At 45.9% G+C, this 18,365-nt stretch overlaps 1 protein-coding gene across 1 annotated transcript; it reads right to left on the reverse strand.

The window, feature by feature from the left end:
- Nucleotides 1-831: 831 nt before the first annotated feature.
- LOC132387237 (sulfotransferase 1B1-like) lies at nt 832-15,069 on the reverse strand. The gene is made up of 8 exons (XM_059959595.1): nt 14,904-15,069; nt 11,785-12,011; nt 11,332-11,460; nt 10,739-10,836; nt 10,277-10,403; nt 9,866-9,960; nt 8,701-8,881; nt 832-3,161 (listed from the first exon to the last, which is right to left on the reverse strand). Exons 1-8 carry the CDS (start codon nt 14,909-14,911, stop codon nt 3,049-3,051), a joined length of 978 nt encoding a protein of 325 aa, XP_059815578.1. The 5' UTR covers nt 14,912-15,069; the 3' UTR covers nt 832-3,048.
- Nucleotides 15,070-18,365: the final 3,296 nt, after the last annotated feature.

Genomic DNA, 18,365 nt, shown 5'->3' on the forward strand with positions numbered 1-18,365 from the left:
AGAGAAAAAGATACTAGCTGTTCATCAGTGCCTCCCACATCTAATACACCTCCATCAGGTCTCCTCTCAGCCTCCACCACTCCAGAGGAAACAGCCAAAGTTTGTCTAACCTTTCCTGATAGCACATGCTCTCTAATCCAGGCAGCATCCTGGTTGAACCTGTTCTGCACCCTCTCCAAAGCCCCCACAACCTTCCTGTAATGGGGCGATCAGAACTGAGTGCAATCCTTCAGATTCGCCTGACCAAAGTTTTATAAAGCTGCAATATAACTTCCCATGATGTATGCCTTCTTTACCACCTGTCTATGTTAAGAAAGACTTTTCATACAGGGAGTGTTTGAAGCCTCTGGGCTTGTACTTGATGGGTGGTGGAAGATAGTGCAAATCTCATCAAAACCCCTCTATCAAGTACATTTATAGAGAGTGTCACCCATCATCAAAGAGCCCACCTGTCCTCTTGTTACTGCCATTGAGCAGGAGGTACTGGAGCCTGAGGTGCCACACCAGCAGGTTCAGGAACAGTTATTACCCTTAGCATGGATAACCTTACTCACTTCAACTTTGACTGATTGTGTGCCCTACAGACTCACTTTCAAGGATTCTTTACAACTCATCTTCTCAGTACTGTTTTTATTTGCAGTTAGTCTTTTGTTAAGTCTTCGTCTGTTTATGTATAGGTTTTTTTGTACAATTTTATTGTATTTTTTCCATAAAACACATGAACAGAATTAGGCCATTCCATCATGGCTGATTTATTATCCCTCTCATCCCCATTCTCCTGCCTTTGTCGTGGTTTCTCGTGCCCCAGAAACGACCAAGAGACGCAGAAGATTCTTCAAGAAGGGTTAAACTTTAATTTGCAAATCAAAGCTGAGACAGTCATTGAGCTAGTCGCTGATTGCCCACCGATCTCTGGACACAGCATTTTTTATAGCAATCTCCTGGTCCAGTTGCATTAGCATATGTAATCGATGACATGTACATCTTTTGCCCCTATTGTTTTTACCCATTGATTTAATCATGTTCTAATCTACATCTCTTTAGCTACCTCTCATTAACACACCATTGTCTTCTACATTCTTAAGATTTCATTCTCCTACTAAATTGGGTACATGCATAGCAAATAGCAGACTCAGAACTGACCAATGTTCTAATCTACATCTCTTTAGCTACCTCTCATTAACACCATTGTCTTCTACATTCTTAAGATTTCATTCTCTAGCAAATAGCAAGTTTGCATTCTTAATACTTCATTCTCCTGCTAAATAGGGTACATGCATAGCAAATAGCAAGTTTCAAAGCTGACTGCATCTTTTTAGCTACCTTTAATACACCATTGTCTTCTACATTTCTAGGATTTCATTTTGGATACATGCATAGCAAGCTGACTACATAGTTTTGGTTACACAGCAAATAATACAACTTTTATACTCCATAATATTTTTATACTCCAATACCTTCTCCCCATAACCTTTGACACCCTCACTAATCAAGAACCTCTTTACCTCTGCTTTAAATATACTAATGAATTCCACAGATTCACCATTTTCTGGCTAAAGAAATTCTTTATCTCTGTTCTAAAGAGATCTCCTTGTATTCTGAGGCTGCGCCGTCTGGTCCTAGACTCCCTCACTTTTGGGAATATCCTCTTCACGTCCACTCGATGTTGGTCTTTAATATTTAATAGGTTTCAATGAGATTCCCCTCATTCTTCTAAGCTACAGCAAGTGCAGGCCCAGGGCCATCAAACGCTCATACATTAACCTTATTGTTCCCAGGATCATTTTCATGAGCTCCCTCTGGATCCTCTCTAATGCCAGCACATCCTTTCTTAGATAAAGGGCCTAAAACTGATCACAATACTCCATGTGGTCTAACCATTGCCTTATAAAGCCTCAGCATTACATCCTTGCTGTAAATGCCTGCAAGAAAATGAATCTCAAGGTAGTATATCATAACATAATCAACCAAAAAAAAACTATTTTGAACTTTGGATACTGAATGGCCTGGACAGAACAGACATGGAGAGAACATCTCCATCAGTAGGGTAGTCTGAGACCCAAGGGTACAGCCCAAGATCTGTCCTATTAGATCTGAAATGACAGAGGATGAAGCCTCCAGAATACTGATGGTGAGGAGGGCTGAGCCTGTCATGGAGCTGGCTGGGTCTACAACCTTATGAGCCTCAGTACCAGGTGATGATGCAACCAGTCAAGGCCCTCAATTCCATGTTTGTAGATAGTATCATTGACGCAGGGAGTCTTCAGGTTGGGAGGGTGGGGTAAAGCGGTGACACACAACTGTGTGGGTGATACTCTTTAGTAGGAAGAATAAAGGTATCAACTTTTCTAACTGGGGAGGGAACAGAATTGAACTTGGGAGTCCTTGTGCAGAATTCCCTCAAAGTTAAATTGCAGGTTGAGTTGGTAGTAAGAAGGGCAGATGCAATGTTAGCATTCATTTCCAGAGAGTAGAAGATAAAAGCCATGATGTACTGCTGAAGCTTTACAAGGTGTTGGTCGGACCATATTTAGAGTATTGTGAACAGTTTTGGGCCTTGTATTTAAGGAAGGATGAGAGGGTCTAACAGAGGTTTGTGAGAATGATCCAGGGAATCATATGGTTAAGATATTTTAAGAGTGTTTGCATGACATTGAACCACCTTAACCTAAGAAGGACTCAAGGAATGGAAGACTCCATGTATAAGGAGTGTGGGCCTGTACACGATGGAATTCCAAAGGATGAGAACTCATTGAAACCTACTGGATGTTGAAAGGCCTGGATTGAGTGGACTTGGAGAGGTTGTCTCCATCATTAGGACAGTAGGATCTGAGGGCCTCAGAAAACATGGGCATCACTTTGAAACTTAGATGAGAAAGAATTCCTTCAGGTAGAGGTCAGTGCATCTGTAGAATTTGTTGACAGTGAGGGCAAAGATTCATCGGCAGTAGGGGAGAGGGGTGGATAAGAGATAAAGGGAGACCAGGGATGAGTGACAAAGGAAAAATCAGCCACAATAAACCTCCAGTCTCTCCATGAAGACCAGAACTACAGCTCGGTACGGAAGCGGAGGTCTGTGTCCTTCATCTTGCATTGGTAGTCCATTTCGAAGGCCTGGTCCTGAGCCACGGTGAAATGGTTCTTCCAGTTGCCCACCTGTCCTGTGAAGAAGAGAGAAGGGCCTCCTCAGTTAATGTCCAAGAGAGTCTGGGACTTTGGGATTTCCCCTTTGCAGAGTAACACAATGAGGAAGAGCTCCTGAGATAACTTCTTGAGACCGTTCCACCCAACCTGGTCCATGCGATCAAGTTTCCCAGGTAAACTCCTCCCAGTTGCCCATGTTATGCCCACAAGCCAGATTTATTATCACGGATAAGAAATATATTATTGCACAATAGTATAGTGCAAAGATTTATAGTCACTATAACAAATAAATACTGTAGTGTAAAAAAAAACAGGAATAACAAGGTATTCATGAGTTCGTGGACGGTTGATAAATCTGATTGCAGGGGGAAGAAGCTGTTCCTAAAATATTGGGAGTGGGTCTCCCAGCTACTGTACGACCTCCCCAATGGTAGTAATGAGAAGAGGGCATGTCCCGGGTGGTGCGAGGCCTTAATGGTGGATGCTGCCTTCTTGAGGGATTGCCTCTTGAAGGTGGAGAGAATTATGCCTGTATCAAAGCTGGCTGAGTCTACAACCCTCTGTGGCCTCTTGGATTCCTGTGCATTGGAACTTCAAAATAAGATGGTGATACAACTAATCAGAATGCATTCTACCATACATGTATAGAATTTTGCAAGTCTTTGATAACATTTTGAATCTTTCAAACTCTGAACAAAGTACAGCTACTGGTGTGCCTTCTTTATAATTACATTAAAATATGTTGGGCTAAGGATAGGTCCTGAGATGTTGATGTCCAGGAAATTACAGTTGCTCACCATTTCCACTGCTGATCCCTCACTGAGGACTAGTGTGTGTTCTCCTGACTCCCCTTCCTGAAGGCCACAATCAGTTGTTCATCTCTATGCTTCAAAGAAAAGATGCCCTAACTTGCACAAAATCTTCCCATAACTCAGTCTATCGAGTCTCAGCTACATCTACATCAATATCCCTTGAACACAATATTCCAAGTGATCATTATCCAAATTAAACTGTATTTGCCAATCTTCAGCCCATGTTCCCAGCTGATTGAGATCCCTCTGTAAATTCTGATAACCATCTTCACTGCACACGACACCATCAATTTCAATGTCGTCTGCAAACTTATGAACCATGCCTTGTACATTCTCATCCAAACTGTTGATACAGATGAATTGCAAAAGGTGGTTTGCAGGTGCAGCAGGCTATCAAGAATGCAAATGGAACATTGCGCTTCGTTGCTAGAGGGATTGGATTTAAGAGCAGGGAGGTTATGTTGCAACTGTACAGGTACTGGTGAGGCTGCACCTGAAGTACTGTGTGCACTTCTGGTCTCCTTGCTTGAGGAAGCATATTCTGTCTTTGGAGGTGGTGCAGAGGAGGTTCACCAGGTTGATTCCAGAGATGAGGGGGTTAGACTATGAGGAGAGATTGAGTCACCTGGGACTGTACTTGCTGGAATTTAGAAGAATGAGAGGAGATCTTATAGAAACATATAAAATTATGAAAAAAGGATAGAAAAGATAGAGGCAGGAAAGTTGTTTCCACTGGTAGGTGAGTCTAGAACTAGGGGACATTGCCTCAAGATTCAGTAGAGTAAATTTAGGTTGGATGGATTTTTGCATAGTAGGGGAATTAAGAGTTATGGGGAAAAGGCAGGTAGGTAGAGATGAACCATGGTCAGATCGGCCATGATCTTATTGAATAGTGGAACAGGCTCGACAGAACAGATAGCCTACTCCTGCACCTAGTTCTATATTCTGAAAGCAATGGACCCTGGGGAAAACCATTTGTTTGAGTGACAACCTTACATCCTTACCCTTTGCTTCCTACCATTGAATTGATTGGGTGTTTAATTAGCCAGCTCTCTGGAACCTGCGTCATTGATCTTTCCAGAGCACCCTCCCTTCTATACACCAAAGCAAAAAAGTCCCTGATTAACCTCTCTCCATAACTCAGTCCCAGCAATACCCTCATAAATCTCCTCTTCACTCATTCTTATAGCAGGGTGACCAAAACTAAACACAATACAGGGGTCCCTGATGATGGATGCTCCTTTCCTGTGATAGCACTCCATGTGGATGTGCTCAATGGCAGGGAGTGCCTTACTGTGATGGACTGGCTTGTATCCACTACTGTAGGATTTCCCATTCAAGGGCATCAGTGTTTCCATACCTGGCTGTGATGCAGTCAGTCAATATACTCTCCGCTACATATCTATAGAAGTTTGTCAAAGTTTTAGATGACTTGCCAAATCTGCATAAATTCTTAAGAAAGTGTCTTTGTAATGACACTTGCTCACTCAGGACAGATCCTCTGAAATGATAACACTGAGGAATTTGAAGCTGCTGACTCTCTCCAACCTGATGAGGACTGGCTTGTGGTTCTCTGATTTCCTCCTCCTGAAGTCAATAATCATCCCTTTGGTTTTAAGACCATAAAATATAGGAGCAGAGTTAGACCATTTGGCCCATCAAGTTTACTCCACCATTTCATCATGGCTGATCCATTTCTCTCTCAGCCCCAATCTCCTGCCTTAAAAATACTCAATGACTCGGTCTCCACAGCAACTAATTACATTGATTCACCACTCCGGCTATAAAGCCATCCTACTATATGGATCCAAAACATGGAGAATCACTAACACCAGCTGCAACAAGATCCAGACCTTTCTCAACAAATGCCTCCGGCAGATCCTCCGCCTCAAGTGGTACGACAGAGTGTCAAACCTAGATCTATGGAAGAGAGCAAACCATGAGCCCATTGTATTCCAGATAAGGAGGAGGAAGTGGAGATGGGTCGGCCACACCTTGAGAAAGAGCCAGTCGAATGTCACTCCACAATCACTCGAATGGAATCCACAAGGGAAGAAAAGAAGAGGTTGCCTAAAGAAAACCTGGGGGCGTAGGCTTTTGGATGAACTGAAAGCCGCCGGCCAAACTTGAGGGACTGCAAAAACATCTGCTGGAGATTGCAGAAAGTGGAGGACTTTTGTTGAGGACCTATGCCCCATAAGGAGCGAAAAGGATTAAAGAAGACCACTCCAGCTACAGAGATTCCTCCTCCTCTCTGTTTTGCTGACATTGGGTGACAGATTGTTGTTGTGGCACCACTTTGCCGGATCTTCAATGTCCCTCCTATGTGCTGAAGTGAATGTAGTCATTATTACTAAGGAAAAGGTGCTTGGGAAGCCGGAAGGTCTGAAGTCACCTGGATCAGATTGTAGAGGCATTACTAGTGATCTTTCAATGATCACTAGATTCTGGAAGGAGGCAAAAAACAGGAAATTATAGGCCAGGTAGCCTAACTTCAGTTGTTTCAGTCCATTATTAAGGATGTGGTTTTGGAGCACTTGGAGGCCCATGATAAAACAGGTGGCAGTCAGCATGGTTTCCTTAAGGGGAAAATCTTGCCTGATATATCTATTGGAAATCTTTGAGAAAGGACAGACAAAAGAGAGTTGGTGGATATTGTTTACTTGGATTTTCAGAAGGCCTTTCTGAGGTGCTGCACAAGAGGCTGCTGAGCAAGATAAGAGCCCATGCTATTATAGGGAAGATCGAAGAGGCTGACTGGCAGGAGGCAGAATGAGAATAAAGGGGGCTTTTCCTGCCTTTGGTGATTAGTGGTGTTTCACAGGGGTTGGTTTTGGGATAGCTACTTTTCACGTTATACGTTGAATATCTGGATGACAGAATGATGACTTTGTGCCCAAAATTTTGGGGAAGATAATGGGGTTAGGAGAGAAAATAAATCGGCCATAATTGAATGGCGTGCAGACTCAATGGGCTAGATAGTCTACTTCTGCTCCTAGTCTTAAAGTTTTATGGTCACAGCTCAGCAGATCATGGAAACCCCGTGGACGCTGTCTAGACTTTCCACTGCCTTGGTGAAGCAGCAGTAGATAGAAAAGCGTGAAAGTACGTCCCACCAAGATCAAACACAGTTTCTACCCTGCTGTAAAAAGGCTACTGAACATTCCCTAGGTTAAATAAGGTGGACCCTTGACCTCACAGCCTACACTGTCAAGGCATTGCAGCCTATTGTCTGTAATTGTAACACATCATCCTGCATTTTGTTATTGCTCATCCAAAGTACTACCACAATGTTTATTTCGGTGGCAGTGTGGAGATACATCTCCACCAAAGGAGATGTAAAGCTCTCCTTTCCTTCGCTAACCTGCAGGTCACCCTTGGGCAAGATGCAGCACCTGCTTTGCCCCCGATCAGGGTCATGTGAAGCCATGGGAGTAGGTAGTGGACATCACAAGTCCAGGTTATGTGACCACTGACACCAGGCAGACTATCTCTGAACAGTGTTGATAATGGCTGGGGTCATCCATCTTGTAAGGACACTGCCCAGAGGAAGGCAATGCAAACCACTTCTGAAGGAAAATTGCCAAGAACAATCATGGTCACTGTTACGAATGTGAAGCAACTCTGAGGGGCCGAAGGGTACAAAGTCACCCCCTCCTTTTTGAGAATCGCAAGATCGCTATTATTTCGGGTCTGGGACCCAGGAAGTGAGAGAGAGAGACACAGGGAATATACAAGGTTTGGAATGTGTCCTGGCCTCAGCGGAACGGAGCCACTGATAACGGCCATTGTCTCTTGGAGACGGAATTGTGTATTGAGTACTGTACTATTCATTGAAACCCCTCAGGGGACAACCAGAGTGGTCTGGTTGAGGAATTGCATCATCCCAACCTGATTGACATCTGAGACCCCGTGAGTAAGGATAAAAGAGGGTCTGGGGAACAACCCCTTTAGACGCACCAGGAGAAATGCTGGAAATCCAGTGACAGCGTTTAATAGCGACAGCTGGTGGGGGCTCGTGTGTGTCCTCCCTTGCCAGGGTGGCGGGCTCATCATGGAAGAACGGTTTCGCTAAAGGAGAGGCCACAAGTGAAAGGCCACGACAACGAGACTCCTGACGGATCGAAATCATAAAAGGAAAGTCGGCAAGTTTTTCTCCAAATCTCTCTCTCTCTCCAACCATTGCAACACAACTGTCCCCAAAGGCTGCAGCCTGCACGAACTGATTTCCATCGGACAATACATTATCCCCTAGACAACGATAGAGCTTATTTCTTATTGATTACTATTATACCCGCACTTTTAGATTTAGTATTGACGACGTATATTATCTGTATATTTGCATTGATATTATTTTTGTGTATTTTTACTAATAAATACTGTTAAAAATCGTATCATCAGACTTCAACGGACGTCTCCATCTTTGCTGGTAAGTGACCCAGTTACGGGGTTCGTAACATCACAAATAGATAATGGTCACCAATGTCATATGACAAAGCATATAATGTACAGATGTGAAATTATCTGTACAGATAGTGTACGGTTTTCCACTCTGCCTCAGAATATGTGACGATAATGAACTAGGTTACCGGTTTAAGATACGGAAATATATCCTTAACTGAAATCCCGATAGACTGGGTGTATGGATTTGCCCTGAACTTCCAGTCGAGTGGGTGAAATGTGATGGCAGTGATAATTGCCCATGTTCAACCCCTGCCCTTCCAAGCGCATCAGGGTCACCTACCTTTTCTCATAAATCTGGAGACGCTGGTGTCGAATAAGGCAGTGGAAACAGAGGAGTAGTTGCACATGGGGTTGTCCTTCATCGACTCGAAGGTGGTGTGCTGGACGATGGAGTCCAATGCAGAGTCAGGGATCTGCTTCTCCAGAAATCGTGCAATTTTCACAACCTCCCGCTTCAGATCCTGACCCAGACAAACAGAGCCCAAGTTAGAGGGGACCACTTCCCCGACAGCTTCCCTCGGAGTTCAGTGTTCATACCCTGACTAATGCCATACCAGCACCCTCACACCCTAAATGTGTGGCTGCAAAACACTGATCAGTCTCTCTCTCTCCCTCTCCCTCTCCCTCTCCCTCCTCTCCCACTCTCTCAGATCTGTACACTGACTGGTCTCTCTCTCTGTTCATCTCTCTTGGGGGAGATCTGTACAATTACAGGTGTCTTTCTGTCCCGCTCTGTCAGTGGGAGATCTGTACACTGACTGGTGTCTCTCTGTCCCTCTCTCTCAGGGGGAGATCTGTACACTGACTGGTATCTCTCAATCCCTCTCTCTCAGTGGGAGATATGTACACTGACCGGTGTCTCTCTGTCCCTCTCTCTCGGGGAGATCTGTACACTGACCGGTGTCTCTCTGTCCCTCTCTCTCGGGGAGATCTGTACACTGACCGGTGTCTCTCTGTCCCTCTCTCTCGGGGAGATCTGTACACTGACTGGTGTCTCTCAATCCCTCTCTCTCAGTGGGAGATCTGTACACTGACCGGTGTCTCTCTGTCCCTCTCAGGGGGAGATCTGTACACTGACCGGTGTCTCTCTGTCCCTCTCTCTCAGGGGGAGATCTGTACACTGACCGGTGTCTCTCTGTCCCTCTCTCTCAGGAGGAGATCTGTACACTGACCAGTGTCTCTCAGTCCCTTTTCCTCTCAGTGGGGTCAAACAGGCCTTTAAGCCCTACTGGCCCCTGCTGACACTGATGCCTACGCAGTTTATTCTGTATTCTCTCTTGTTTCGTACTTTCTGCGTGGATTTATCTGTAGAACAATGTAGAAATAAATGTTTGCACTGTATCTCATTACATGTGACCACAATGAACCCACATTCTTTAACACCCCAAGCAGTCTAATGCCTCCCTTTCTCTGACTCGAGGGTCATCCACAGAGTATTCACTTACTTCTTTGAGGTCCTCGTAGAACAGGTAGAGGATGGGGTGACTTTCTCTCTGGTCCCACCAGCCCCGGACGTGGTGATGCCAGTGTCCATATGATACTGGGTGAGGGAAGGGGGAGGAGAATCAGTGAAGTGTATACAAACCATGCATACCTGACCTGCGCTTGGTGTACACAGAAACACAGGACTGGAGTGCGCCTCTGGAGCTTGTATGTATGTGCAAGCAAGCTCCCCTGTTCATGGGGGAGGAAGGAATGGGTGTTAAATGCTGACAGGTTTAACATCGCAGAGGGTAAATGGCGATAAGATGGCTGGCAAAATCCAAAGTGAACCCAGAGATCAGAAGCCGAGGGAGATGGACGGGGTGACAGTCACCAGTTTGATGAGTCTGGCCACCGGTTGTGTGCGTCCTTACCGTTGCCTTCTAGGAAACGTTGGAAATATTCCTGCCAGGTGCCAGGGTCTGGCTGCAGTTGATTCATCAGGTCAAAGTGAAAGAAGGAGACCATCAGATCCTTGGCATTCCGAGCGCAGTAGATCATCTGCCAGGGTAGAGCAGGAAGGGTGAAGAGGAGGGAGGGGTTCACGGAGCTGGGGAGAGAGGGGGCCACGGGGCAGGAGGAGGGTCATGGGGAGGGGTGCAAGGTAGAGAGGGGGACATGGGGGGGTGCAGGGAAGGGAGGGGGCCACAGGTAGTGGGGTTGCAGGGTAGAGAGGGAGGGGGCCACGGGGAGGGTGAGGGTCACAGGGAGGAGTGCGGGGGAGGGGTTGGGTCACAAGTAGGAGTCACGGGGAGGGGTTGGCTCACAGGGTGGGTCACGGGTAGGGGTGCAGGGGAGGGAGGGAGTGAGTCCTCAGGGACGGGGAGGGTATTTACCTTACAGCCTTGTTCGAGGAAGCTTTTGGGCAGCAGCTGAAAGGGGAGGTGGGTCTTGATCACTCTCGGAGGTGGAGTTTTGAGAAGCTGCTGCAAGGCTGGGGAGCACAAAAAGATCCCGAAGGACTGGTCAAGAGAAAATCGCCTACCCAAGGTCTCAACAAACCCATCTCAATCACCCTGAGACCCTGGGAGCATGTGACAGGACAATGTGGAGGGAGATTCACTCTGTGTGTGATCCCAGGAGTGTGTGATGGGACGGTGTGGAGGGAGATTCACTCTGTGTCTGACCCCGGGAGTGTGTGATGGGACGGTGTGGAGGGAGATTCACTCTGTGTCTGATCCCAGGACTGTGTGACAGGACAATGTGGAGGGAGATTCACTCTGTGTCTGACCCCGGGAGTGTGTGATGGGACGGTGTGGAGGGAGATTCACTCTGTGTCTGATCCCAGGACTGTGTGATGGGACGGTGTGGAGGGAGATTCACTCTGTGACTGACCCCAGGAGTGTGTGATGGGACGGTGTGGAGGGAGATTCACTCTGTGTCTGACCCCGGGAGTGTGTGATGGGATGGTGCAGAATGTTTGACTTACTTGTTCTTGGCTGCCCACCGCATTTGAACTCTAAGAATGGGATTCTAATCTGCACCGGGGCGCGGAGACACTTTTTGACATCACCTCCTTGCATAATCGAGTCCACAATCTCCTGCACCCAGGTCGTTCCTGTGAATACACAGCAATGTGTCAGATCACCTGTACACCCTCTCTCTTCTTCCACTCCCCCACATTCCTTCCCCTCCTCCCACTACCCCCTATATCCTGCCTTCCCCTCCCCACCCCAGCTCTCTCCCCCTCCCCCTCTCCTCTCTTCTCCCATGCTACACCCCCCACCCCACCCTCCTTTCTAACCATTCCCTCTCTCCCCAATTGCCCCTCCCATTGTCTGTCTCCTCTTTCCTTCCAATCCCCACTTCTCTCCCGGTCCCGTCACTCACTCCATTATCCATCATCTCCTCCTCCCTTCCTCCCTCCCTCTCTCCCTCACACCTGCTTTGGGGTAGGTGGCAATGATGATGTCGTTGGGATGAGCTTGGAAATTTTCCACCTCTTCCCAGCCCTCCACAAAAATGTCAGGCATGGAAACCCCCTGGAATAGAACCAGTCGGGGACGGGGCACCTTAGAAGGTGCCTTGCCCTCTCCTGAGCCTTCCTCTGACTTCTGGGTACTGGCCATTGGGCCCTGGGCTCCTGTGGGACTGCACTTTGCCTCCTCCCTGTCAGAAAACAAGTTTGAAATACACAACGTCAGTCTGATTGAGGGTAGAAGGGCAGAGTACAGAGTTCAGCATAGGAAAACCCAGTGACACAGATAAACACACAAACAACAGATATACATAGAGTACACTCAATCCGAATAATACACAGTTACAGAAACACACTCAACAGTCTCTCACACACACATACAATCAGCAACACACACACTAACAGAGACACATACAATCAGTAACATGCAAACACGCAGTAACACGCATACAATCAGTAACATGCACACACTAACACACAGACATACAATCAGCAACACACACACACTGTAACAGACACACTGAACAACACAAACACACACACTAATACACAGACACATACAATCAGTAACACACATACATACACAACACCCAGGCACACAGTTCCCCACTCACACACACATACACGTAGAGAAATGTAGCTCTGGTCCGATGAAAAATCGCTGGAGAGACACTGATACTTTTGGAAACCTATGTGTTTTATTCAAGGAAATGTGATACTTGGAGGAAAAGGCCTCCTGATATAATATTTCATGCCATGTTTACATGCTAAAGGTCAAACATAATGGCAGGACAAGTCTATAGTTAGAATGTATCTGCAACACCTACTTTAAATACATGTAACTTTCACACATCAAATTCTTCGCACCCGCATGTTAATCATGTTAAGTGAATGTTAATCAGCATCGGCTGGTTTGCCATCAACTCCAGGAAAACTATTGTTCAGAGCTGCACTTTAAATTCAATCTACATTACATGTTCATGTCTGAGAATTGGTTGCTGGTGAAGTAAGAATTTGCAATACACCTGAACACCAGAATACGCCCTAACATAATATTTGGTTTGAGATTATAAATAAATTGGAGAAAAAACAATTTTGTTGGTATCAGCATAGATTTGTTAGATAAGAACAGGGATGGGCTGTCTTCTGGCAAAATGTTGCTTGGTAAGTGGGAAGGCTTCAAAAGTGAAAATTGAGAGTATGGAGTCTATTAGTTCCTGTTTGATTAAAAAGCAAGTTTAGGTTCAAGTTTCGATAACCTTGGTTATCAAGGGATATGAAGCCCTGGTAGGAGAATAGAGGCACACATCAGGTATAAGCAGTTAGGATCAGATCAGGTGCTGGAGGACTAAATATGTCAGAAACAATTATCAGAGAGTTGTCGCTGTGCCTCGGACAGGTAGAGGTCAGTACGCCAAAATTTAGACATATTTAGTTGTTTGCCTGTTCTCCAACTCCCTCTGGTTCTCCCCCCCCCCACCTTTCTTTCCCCTGAGGCCTCCCGTCCCATGATCCTTTCCCTTCTCCAGCTCTGTATCAGTTTCCCCAATCACCTTTCCAGCTCTTAGCTTCATCCCACCCCCTCTGGTCTTCTATCTTTTCGCATTTCTCCCTCCCCCCACTACTTTCAAATCTCTTACTGTCTTTCCTTTCGGTTAGTCCTGACGAAGGGTCTCGGCCCGAAACATCGACAGTGCTTCTCCCTATAGATGCTGCCTGGCCTGCTGTGTTCCACCAGCATTTTGTGTTTGTTGTTGCCTGATAGTTAACGTGGTTTTGTGTCTAGGTCAAGCTAGGTCAGTCAGTTTAGTTTAACCAATCTTACAGAGTTTTTTTTGAGAAGGTCAATGAAGGGAAGGTGGCAGACATTGTCTACGTGGCCTTTTGACAAAGTCTTGCCTAAGAGACTAGTCCTGGAGATTCATTTGCTTGGCATTCAGGATGAGGTAGTAAATTGGATTGGCAGGAGAAGCTAGACAGCTGTAGTAGGTGGTTACCTCTCTGACTGGAGGCAGGTGAATAGTGGAGTGCCTTAGGGATTGGTGCTGGGTCCATTATTGTTTGTCATCTATATCAACAATCTGGATGATGATGTGGTTTACTAGATCAGAAAATTGGAAGGTTGGGGGTGTAGTGGACAGCGAGGAAGACTATCAAAACTTGTAGCAGGATCTGGACCAGCTGTTAAAATGGGCTGAAATATGGCAGATGGAATTTAGTGCAGACAAATGTGAGGTGTTGCACTTTGGGAGGGCAAACCAGGGTAGGGCTTGCATGGTGAGTGGTAGAGCAGAGGGATCTGGGAATAGAAATCCATAATTCATTGAAAGTGGCATCTTGGGGAGCTTTTGGCTCATTGACCTTCATAGATCAAAGTACTGAGTACTGGAGATAGGATGTTATATTGAACATGAGAAAATCTGCAGATTTGAAAGTAGTGGGGGGAGGGGGATATGCGAAATGTTATATTGAAGTTGTGTAAGAGGTTGATGAGGACAAATTTGGAGTATTGTGTGCAGCTCTAGTCAGCTACCAACAAGAAAGATAAAAGTAAGATTGAAAGTAGACAAAAACATTGACACTGATGCTGCTGGGACGTGAGTTACAGGGAAAGGTTGAATAGGTTAGGAATTCAGTCCCTGTACTGGAGAATGAGAGGTGAATGCACAGAGGCTTCTCCCTCAGGATAGAGGAGACGAGAACCAGAAGTTGAGCAGGAAAGCTGAAATATTTGTGGGGAGCTTTTTCATTCACTGATGCAAGCTGCCAGTGGAAGTGGTAGACGCTGATTTATTTGAAACATGAGAGAAATTTGGATATGTGCTATGAAGGGCTATAGTCTGAGTCTAGGTAGATGGGACGAGGCAAACCAGGTTGGCAGAGACTGGATGAAGTGAAAGCCTGTTTTTGAGTTGTAGGGTGCAAACTCTACCGTGACACAGGTAGACACTTAATCTCTGAATCACTAACACAACTTTTGCTCACTTACATAGACACACAAACACATGTATACACTGTCCTCTCTCTCTCTCTCTCTCACACACACAGTCTCTCCTCCTCACATGAATACACACAGTACATACCGTGACATTCCTGTACGCCGAGCTGCAAATCTCTGCTGTTACTTGGAAACAAATACTAGTCACACCACTTCCCATATTTATTGTCCCGCCCATAGCGTCACTCCAGCCAAACCTTTAACTCCAGCATTAAGCCAGGACACAGGCTCATCCGCTCCTCCTCACACCCCAGGCTCCATCCTCGGCACAGGGCCAACTAACACCTCACTTCAAACTGCCAACTCTGCACGCCCTTCAGGATGGGAGAGGGAAGCACAGCCTGCAGGGTTATGGAGAGAACATGCAAACTCCACACGGAGAGTGCTATTGGGGAATGGACTGAGAGACGGTGCTGCCTGCCCACAGCCAGTGCACACCCTCCCCATTGACAACATGGACCCCACTTGCTCAAACTTCATTTCAGACAGTGAAGGTAGTCCTGCCTTCACCACCAGGAAGACCGTCTCCTCCGCTACTCTCTCTGATCGGTTGCCGAGTCACGCAGCATAGAAAAAGGCCTGTTAGCCCAACTGGTCCGAGCTGGTCCAAATCCCCATAACAGCTAGTCCCATATGGCTGCATTTTGGCTGATATCCCTCCAAACCTACCCTATCTATTTCCACCATGGAGCTAAGCAAAGAGGAGCAAAGAGGCTCAATGTCTCCAAGCTGAAGAGCAGCGTAGTTGCAGAAGAATTTCGTGAAGACCTAGATAGCAGGCTGCTTGACCCACCCCAGGATGACCAGTCCAGCACTGAAGAGCAGTGGACGGCTTTCAGAGATGAGGACTACTCTACCGCTCTCAAACACCTCGGGCCAGCAATCCATAGACATCAAGACTGGTTCGATGAGAACGACGAGGAGATACAGGCACTGTCGTCAGAGAAACACCAACTGTTCAGAGCGCACCAGAACGATCCCACATCACAAGCAAAGATAGATGCCTTCGACAGTGCAAGACGGAAAGTGCAGAAGAAACTCCGTGAGATGCAGGATGTCTGGTTCAGCAATAAGGCCGATGAGATCCAGGGCTACGCAGACAGTCACGACACCAAGCGTTTCTAAGGCGCTTTGAAGGCTATGTATGAACCTCAGTCCTCTGGCTCCTCCCCCCTCCTCAGTGCAGATGGGACTTGGCTGAGCTTACAGGGCCCGGATTGGCCTCACCAGTCACCTCCGGACCCACAGTCACAAACCCTCCACCTGACAGAAGTCGTGGTCGTCTTCAACTCCGAAGGACGAACAACAACAACATATTGGGCATATTTATGTAACACTTACCCAACAGGCTGGTATAGGGGAAAAGGAGATCCAGCCACACACCAATCCCACCTCCCGTGCACGCAGGTGCTGTGAGAATCGAGTTTATGCCTCGCGCCCGCCCACAGTATCAAACCCACAACAAATACCGTTATGAAATACACTTTAAAGAGTTTACTAAAATTAAAGGAGAATTAGGCAATACAATATATATGCAAGGGAAAAAAAACAAAAAGGCGTCAACTTATCAAAGTTCAGTCTGTTTAGTGCACTCGTTGGAGCTCAAACATTGAACCATTTGACCCCTCGTCGCTTGCCTCCGACCTCCACGTCTTCGCACCTAGGACCACGCCCGGTGGTCTTCCGAGCAGTGCAGTGCACATCCACCTTCCTCGACGTCTTCCTCCCGCTCTCCACCAAAAGCCCAAGAAAAACCCCTCCCCCAAGTTCCCAGCCTCACAAGACAAAATAACATTCCCCATTGGTTAACAAATGAATACAATTACCATATCAACAAGTATAAAGCAAAACAACTGCGAAAGAAACACTTATCACACAAAGAAGCATTCCTACTCTTAACAAACCAAAAAAACCCATTTTGAGTAACATACACAGAACATTGTACATTTACAGATGAGGCTGATAGGTTCTTGATTAATAAGGGTATCAAAGGTTATTTTGACATTTTGGAGCGGGAGGGAGAGCAGCCCGATGTCTTGATACATATTGGTACCTATGACATAGGAAGGAAATGCAGAGACCCTGAACAGAGAATTTGGAGAACTAGGTGGAAAGCTGAGAATCAGGATGTTCCGGGTTGCTGCCTGTTAGGGTAGAACAGGATGACTTGGGAAGTTAATGTGTGGCTGGAAAGCTGGTGCAGGGGGCAGGGCTTCAGGTTCTTGAATCATTGGGATCTCTTCTGGAGGAGGTATGACCTGTTCAAAAGTGAAGGGGAACCAATATTCATGTGGTTTGTTAGAGCTGTTGGGAAGGGTTTAAACTAATTTGGCAGGGTGCTGAGAACTGGAGTGAAGGGACTCAAGATAGGACGGATGATAAAAAAAACAAAGATAATGTGGAAGGGCAGGCAGGTGAAATGAAATAATTGCAGCCAGCAGGGTGAGCATCAGTGCACTAGGGATGCAGAGTCAAAAAAGGGCAGCAAATACAGCACTCAGTGATATGCACAGAAATACGGTGGATGATCTTGTTGTGCTTTTACAGTTGTCAGGTATGATGTTGTGGCCATCACTGAATCATGGCTGAAGGATGGTTGTAGTTGGGAGCTGATTGCCCAAGATTACACGTTTTATCAGAGGCATGGGAAGGTCGGCAGAGGGTGTGGTACGGCTCTGCTGATAAAGAATGGTATCAAATCAGTAGAAAGATGTGACATAAGATCAAAAGATGTTGAATCCTTGTGAGTTCAGTTAAGAAATTGCAAGGGTAAAAGGACCCTGATGGCAGTTATATACAGGCCACCCAACAGTGGCTGGGATGTGGACCACAGGTTACAATGGGAAATAGAATAGGTGAGTCAAAAGAGCAAGTCGTGGGAGATTTCAACATGCAGGTTGATTGGGAAATCAGGTTGGAAATGGATCTCAAGAGAGTTTATTGAATGCCTCCAAGCTGGGGAGGCATACTAGGGATCAGGTATACTGGACTGAGTGTTATGTAATGAACCAGAGGTGATTAGGGAGCTTAGGGTAAGAAAAAACCTTAGGAGTCAATGATCACAATATGATTGAGTTTAACATGAAATTTGATAGGGAGAAAGTAAAGTCTAATGTAGCAGTATCTCAGTGAAGTAAAGGAAGTTACAGTGTTATGAGAGAGGATTTGGTTTGGCTAAAGCAAATTGAAAGGAGATGCTGGCAGGGATGACAGCAGAGAAGCAATGGCCTGAGTTTCTGGGGAAAATGAGGAAGGTGTAGGATAATATTCCAAAAACAAAGAAACATTGAGATAGCAAAATAGTACAATCATGGCTGACAAGGAAAGTCAAAGCTAATGTAAAATCAAAAGAGAGGGCATATAACAAAGAAAAAATAGTGGAAAGATAGAGAATTGGGAAGCTCTTAACACCCTACAGAGAGCAAGTAAAGGAATCATTAGAAGGGGAAAGATGAAATATGAAAGCAAGCTATCAAACAATATCAAAGTGGACAATAAAAGCTATTTCAAGTATATTAACATTAAAAGAGAGATGAGAGTAGATATT

The sequence above is a fragment of the Hypanus sabinus genome, unplaced genomic scaffold (assembly GCF_030144855.1).
Source record: "Hypanus sabinus isolate sHypSab1 unplaced genomic scaffold, sHypSab1.hap1 scaffold_1648, whole genome shotgun sequence".
NCBI lineage: Eukaryota > Metazoa > Chordata > Chondrichthyes > Myliobatiformes > Dasyatidae > Hypanus > Hypanus sabinus.